This window comes from Postia placenta (genome assembly GCF_002117355.1).
Source record: "Postia placenta MAD-698-R-SB12 unplaced genomic scaffold POSPLAscaffold_14, whole genome shotgun sequence".
NCBI classification, from domain to species: domain Eukaryota; kingdom Fungi; phylum Basidiomycota; class Agaricomycetes; order Polyporales; family Adustoporiaceae; genus Rhodonia; species Rhodonia placenta.
The window spans coordinates 251,332-258,317 of record NW_020169845.1 but is presented as its reverse complement, the minus strand read 5'-3'; the positions used below and the strand labels follow the sequence as shown (position 1 = coordinate 258,317).

The 6,986-nt window shown below is 56.1% G+C and overlaps 2 protein-coding genes across 2 annotated transcripts; both read left to right on the top strand.

Moving 5' to 3' along the window:
- Nucleotides 1-4,013: 4,013 nt before the first annotated feature.
- Nucleotides 4,014-5,058, top strand: POSPLADRAFT_1153162 (hypothetical protein; the record flags this gene model as incomplete). Its single annotated transcript, XM_024486717.1, has 3 exons — nt 4,014-4,075; nt 4,263-4,365; nt 4,861-5,058. Coding segments are annotated over 3 exons (363 nt in total), but the record flags the coding sequence as incomplete, so codon positions are not given.
- Nucleotides 5,059-5,348: 290 nt separating this feature from the next.
- On the top strand, nt 5,349-5,590 carry POSPLADRAFT_1153233 (hypothetical protein; the record flags this gene model as incomplete). Its single annotated transcript, XM_024486727.1, has 2 exons — nt 5,349-5,501; nt 5,528-5,590. Coding segments are annotated over 2 exons (216 nt in total), but the record flags the coding sequence as incomplete, so codon positions are not given.
- Between the last annotated feature and the right edge of the window lie 1,396 nt (nt 5,591-6,986).

Here is a 6,986-nt window from a genome sequence, read left to right as displayed (position 1 = left end):
AGAAGTGGACCTGCTTTGTGAAGCGGTCGGCGGTGACCAGTATCGAGTCGAATCCATCAGACTTCGGCAAGCCAACGATCATATCGGTCGTGATGATCTGCCACGGGCGCTCGGGGATCTCATTCGGCTTCAGCGGGCCCTGGGGTTTGGCTGGGAATGTCTTGGTACGGTTGCACACGTCGCAGGTGCTGACGTACTCATTAACAAATTTAGACATCCCAGGCCACCAGTAGTTCCGCGATACGAGCTCAAGGGTTTTGGCACGACCGCCATGACCGGCGATCGGCGAGTCGTGGTGGATCTTGACTATATCCCGCCGAAGCTCCGCATTCTTTGGGACGTACACGCACCCGCGGAACAGCAGGAGCCCTTGTTCGGCATTCCACTCCTCAAAACCCCTTCGCAGCCGGGGCGGCCCGAGGTCCTGTACCTTTTCAAGGGCCTCGGCCACCTCCCGATCCCTCTCCGAACATTCCCTGATGCGCTTCAGAAGCGACTGATCGGCCGTCACCGAGGCAAGACCGTGTCTAGCGGAGGCGATGCGGAAGCGCTCCGGCTTGAGAACCACCTGATTGGTGTTATCATCCTCATCGCCGATCTGATGGTCTGATCGACGCGACAGGGCATCAGCCTTTCCATTGGACGTCCCGGCCTTGTGCGTGATGCGGAAGTCGAAGCGGGCCAGGAACAGCGACCATCGCGCTTGACGGCGCGTGAGATGCTGGGATGTACGCCAGTACTCGAGGTTCTTATGATCGGTCACGATCTCGAACTGATTGGGTAACCCCTCGAGATAGTGGCGCCAATCGTCTAGTGCCTCAATGATCGCGAGCATCTCCTTATCGTAGATCTCGTAGTTACGCTGGGCAGGGTCCATAGCGTGAGATCTGAAGGCGATGGGATGCCATTTGCCGTCGTCCTGCTTCTGCATTAGCACACCGCCAGTGGCGTAGCCCGAGGCGTCAACCTCAATGCGCGTCTCTTGGTTAGGATCGTACAGCGCCAGAACGGGAGTCGTCGTGAAGAGTCGTTTGAGCTCATCGAAGGCGTGCTGCTCCTCTTCGCCCCAATGCCATGGGTCATTCCCTGTGAGCCGGTCGAGTGGCTGCGAGATCTTAGCGAAGTCCTTAATGAAGCGGCGGTAGAAGTTGGAGAACCCCCGGAACTTCTGAACATCTTTTTTGTTCCGGGGTACCGGCCACTCATTGATTCCCTTCAACTTTGCGGGATCCATCGCTACCTCATCGCCACCAAACACATAGCCGACATAGTCGACCTTGGGAACGTCCCATTCGCACTTCCCAGGCTTCAGGAACAGATCATTGTCCTGAAGGCGACGAAGAACCTCGTGCGTGACCTTCTCGTGCTCCTCCTTGCTGGTAGAGAAGATGAGTATATCATCCAGGTACACAAGGATCTTTCCACCGACGATAAGATCATGGAAGATCTCATTCATCATGGCCTGGAAGGTTGCAGGGGAATTGGTGAGGCCAAAGAACATCACCAGGGGTTCGTACAGCCCCCGGTTGGTTACGAAGGCGGCTTTCCATTCATCACCGGCTTTGATCCAGACATTGTTATAGCCCCATCTGACATCGAACTTGGTGAAGAGTGTGGCGCCACACAGTTTATCTACCATCTCGGCGATCAGCGGCAGCGGATAGCGATTCTTGACGGTGATTGCGTTCAGCCGGCGATAGTCCTGCACGGGTTGAAGCATCCCTTCCTTCTTTTTGATGAAGAAAAAGGGGGACGAAATGGGCGACTTCGACTCCCGTATGTAGCCCTTCGCTAGTTGCTCCTTTAGGAACTTATCTAGTTCCTCTTGCTCGTTGTTTGACAAGGAATATACCTTAGAGTGGAACGTTGAGTACCCAGGCATGAGTTCGATCGCATGGTCATAAGGCTTCCTTTCGGGTAGCCGTTCTGATGCTTCCTTGGAGAAGACATTCAGGAACTCGTGGTACTGTTTAGGTACCGACTCCTCGGCGGTCTTAACGACTTTCTTTCTGATCTCCTCCTCAGCAAACAGCTGGGAGTACGTATGCCCCGCTGCGACGAATAGCTGAGGAGCACCGGGAAGCGTGATGCCTTGCTCCCAGGCTTCGATCAAATCGGCCTCATCCCACTCTTCTTCTGCCGGATCTTCTTCGGGTTCGAAGTCCGGGAGTACCTTACTCCGGCAGGCACCTATGACCGACCGTTTGGACTTCGGCGGACACCTGCGCGCCATGGGCCTGACCCCCGTATCACGCGCAGTCGCTGCTTGCTCCATTCAGCCAGTCTTCCTGGCACTGCACGTTTCAGGGCATCACAACAATTTGAGGGAACCTTTCTCCCAATCAACTTCAGGGATGTGCTCACGCAGCCAATCCAACCCTACGATCACATCCTCCGAACCAATGTCCGTGACTGTAAACACCATCTTCTCGACGTGTTCTCCTATGTGCATCTGTAGCACTGCTACTTCCAAGATGCTTCCGTCTTTGTTTAGGGTGCCGTCGATATTGTATAGCGGAATCGGTTCTTTCAATTTCCGCGTTTGCACCTTATTCTCTTCAATGAATCGTTTGTTGATAAACTTTGTGGTGGCTCCGCTGTCCACCATAGCAATTATGTCTTTGTGCCGTCTTTTCCCTTGGAGTCGAACTGGAATGTGAAAATGCTGGGACCCATGGTCCAACTCGTACACATTTGCGGTCGCCAATACATTGTACAGATTGTTACTACGCGGTCCGACGCGTGCGGCACAAAGTGCGGACTGGATTAAAAAGACTCCTCTTTCATGGCCCGATAGTGCTCGAGCTCTTCGTGCATCGACTTCATCTGTGCTATTGAGTCCGCCAGCTCGGAACTTTCCGATTTCGCTGAAGCGGCGCTTGTACTCGCCGAGGATGAAGCGACGGGGGCGCTTGTCACCGCCTGGGTGGAACCCGAGGCAACCGTAGCCCGTGCGTCGGCGCGTTTTGTGTAAGGTTTATCCTTACAGTCAGGGCACTCAAAACGACGGTACCCTTGCTTCCCGCAGCCAAAGCATGTGCCGGGGAAGTCTCCTTTTCCGACGGCCGCATTGATGCTGGCCAAAGCTGCGTGCGACGAAGGTGCACCACCACGTGCCCCACCGTGACCTCGACCCCGGGCCGAGAAGAAGTTGTTCAACTCGGGCCGACGGGCCCAGCTGATGTCGAGGATCTGTTCGACCTCAGTGGCTCGCTTTTCAGCGGCTCGCCACGTGGTGAAGGTCTCGAGCTCGATCTTTCGATAGATGCGGGAGGGGATGCCACTTAGGTACTTGTCGCGTAGCTCCAGGTCCCCATACCCAGAGCAATCCGCCGGACCCTTGAACAGCGTGGGGAACTCCGCAGCGGTGCGTTTCTCGCGGACCGACTTGTCCGCACAGAGCTTCGCCAGCTCTACTTGTGCTGCTGCCGCGTCGTCGAGATTACCGAAGCGAGCCTTGAAGGCAGCGGTGAAGGCCGCTTCGTTCCTGAAGGGGGTTGTAACCCCTTGTACACCCATCTGCACTGACGCGAGTTGGGCGAAATAAGGCGTGGCCCAGGCGCAGGCATCGCCATCGAGCAGGCTCAGCGCAACCTGTACCTTGAGCTCAATGGTTGTCAACGACGTGTTGATCAGCCAATAGATACGTAGTTGCGACAGGAACCTGTCGCATTCGATGACGGTTTTGCTGTCATAGCGGAGGGGGAGAAGGAGCTTCAGGGTCTCCTTGTCGGGGGCGGTCGAGGGGGAAGACATTATCGGCGTCGGGGGGGACGGAGGACGCTGCGGAGGCGGAGGCGGCTGTGGTGGCCTTCCGCTGGTCGAACTTCGAGAGGAGCGAGTGCTCGAGCGGCCTCTCAGCGGAGTCAGCGGTGAAGTTGCCGAAGGAAGTTCGGCGGCGGGGTCACGTACGTCAGGGACTGCTGACGTGGGGGCGAGCACTGTCGGCGAGGCGGACCCAACAGAATCCTCGGACTCGGACTCCGAGACTCCTTCTTCACCCTCCTCAGGTTCAGGCTCTGGTGCAGGATCTGGAGGGAGATCTCCTCGCGCTTGACCTGGATCGGCGACGACAGTTTGAGGGAGGCGGGAGCTAGGGGAGACAGGGCGAGAATGCCGCGAGGCAGATCAGGACGCGAGGGTGCTTCGGGGCCCGAGCGGGTGTTGTGCTCGTCGGATCGCCTTGTAACGAGGGTAATCTTCCTCGATCGATCGGGGTGTCTGATTTGGGCACGGCTGCTGCTCGCAATGGTAGAGGACAGTCTCAGGGCCGTCTGGGATATAGACGTCGATGAGGTCCTGGGAGTCGAATGCGTGGATCTGGCCTTGGCAGGCAGCCACGATGGATGGGGGGAGGACGGGAAGGTGCGCGTACTACGAAAGGCCGTGGTAGACTAGCTTACACCTACGGCGCCCGAGATGACACTAGGGTTCGCGATTCACGTGGGGCCCAGTACTGCTTTTGGCTAGTATGCAGCAGAAACCTAGTCCACGCGTCCGGTTAAGGACAAGCACCGCCCACTGAAGTGCAGGTGCTGAAAGGTTCGTTCCCTGAGTGTTGGCGATGTAATGTAGGCTATCTACGTATCGTATGGTATCGTAAGGGTGCGCACCACCCGACCTATGGGAAAGGAAAGTGTGAGTATGTGGGTTCCGAGAGAACACCGGTCGCTTGGGAGAGTTTCGACCTAATGTCGCGACTTGAGGTCAAGCGACAGGGAAATATCTTGAAGCGAGGGGTGTTCGACTGATTCTCACCGAAGCGATGGTGAGCGAGGCTCAAACCTAAGGCTAGGGACAAGAAATGTTATTAGTTAGTGAAGGTAAGTAAGGGATACAAATGGGAGCTTACTGACCTAGGGACAAGAGGTCGAAACTGAGGTCCCTAGGGCAGCAGAGGCCGGCTTATATACATGGGGAGATAAGGGTAGGCTGTGCGCGTTGGTCTGTGCGCAGCTGGTCCATGCGCAACATGCCGACGTGGCCCCGGGGGCCGGTGAGTCAGAGCAGCTGTGTCAGCGGAGCCCGAGCTGTGCCGTGCGCTGCCGCCCCATCTAATCTAATCGTACAGTAGATAGCAACGCGTCCATATCGGGTATGTAGTACAGAGGTCGCGGGTTCGAGCCCGTGAAAAGGAAAAATTAAAAAACGGCTAGACGCCGTACCAAGTTGTGACAGATCAGCTGTCACAGAAGCATGACCGCGCCTAGCAGAGGCGATGCGGAAGCGCTCTGGCTTGAGGACCACCTGATCGGTGTTATCGTCCTCATCGCCGATCTGATGGTCTGATCGGCGTGACAGGGCATCAGCCTTTCCATTGGACGTCCCGGCCTTGTGCGTGATGCGGTGATAGGTGCCAAGCCCCTCTGGGCCCCGATTCACCTCTTTTCGGCAGTCGCATCCCGCCCAGTACTTTGACTCAGTCTCCCAACACCTCGATTTCACCTTCGACGCTCTTCGACACCTTCGACGGTGCGCGACGCTCTTCGACACCTTCGACGGTGCGCGACGCTTACTCGAAGCTCAGCACGGTCGTCCCGATGCCTCGCGCGTAGATCTCGGGACATCTTCCGCATTCGGCGGACAATAGGGCCACTTGACGCCGCTCGGCCAAGCACGCGCTTCGCTCCAAGCCACCCCGACGTAGCCGGTCTTTCCCGATTAGGTATCGAACCTCGCGGCATCCCTTCGACGATGGCTACCGGTCCGAAGTAGCCATATGTTGCTCTTTATCTCCGCGTTCGGCATGACGTCACTCTACCAATGGACTTGGTATGTGCCCCTCGGTGAGGCAGCTTCTTGAGGAACAATGCAAAGCCCCTTGTACCAGTGTGCCACTTTCAATAGTCGTAGCGTCCTGTGTAGTATAAAATCTGTCGTACTTCTCTCTAAAAATACAAGATCCTTTTCCCCCCTCGAGTTCAGAGCTCATAAGTCGAGTTCGCCCCGCGTCTGAGCCCTCAACTGCGTCACTTCGTCCCTCGCTGCGTAACTTCGAAACCTCGGCCACTGCATTTACTCGTCGATACAGTCTCGACGAACCCTTCGACTTCGACGATTGTCGAAGAAACTGCGAACCGCGTCCTAGTTAAGTCCCCCCTATCGAGTTGTGTCTCTTCCCTCTACGATACATCGAAGAGCTCTGCCGAGCTTCGATCATCTCCGCTAACCACCCACAGCCTCCGAGTAGCTTCGACGACGTGTCGAAGCCACCTCGTAGCTTCCCCATTGTTCGTAGCCTTTTTCCGAAGGCATTTCTCATGTTCACCCGAACCACGGGACACCTTGCTGCTAACTCCCCTCTCACTAAGACTATAATCCGGCTCTCTAGTCCCTTTAGGTCGCACCCAGGTTAGGGGTTAGGGTTTCGTAGGTCGTATCGGCGGAAGTCGAAGCGAGCCAGGAACAGCGACCATCGCGCTTGACAACGCGTGAGATGCTGGGATGTACGCCAGTACTCGAGGTTCTTATGATCGGTTATGATCTCAAACTGATTGGGTAACCCCTCGAGATAGTGGCGCCAATCATCTAGGGCCTCAATGATCGCGAGCATTTCCTTATCGTAGATCTTGTAGTTACGCTGGGCAGGGTCCATAGCGTGAGATCTGAAGGCAATAGGGTGCCATTTGCTGTCGTCCTGCTTCTGCATTAACACGCCGCCAGTGGTGTAGCCTGAGGCGTCAACCTCAATGCACGTCTCTCGATTTGGGTCATACAGTGCTAAGACCAATGTGGTAGCAAAGAGGCGCTTGAGCTCATCGAAGGCATGTTGTTCTTCCTCGCCCCAATGCCATGGGTCGTTCCCTGTGAGTCGGTCGAGTGGCTGCGAGATCTTAGCGAAGTCTTTGATGAAGCGGCGGTAGAAGTTGGAAAACCCCTGGAACTTCTGAACATCCTTTTTGTTCCGGGATACTGGCCACTCATTGATTCCTTTTAGCTTCGCGGGATCCATTGCTACCTCATCGCCACCGAACACATAGCCGACG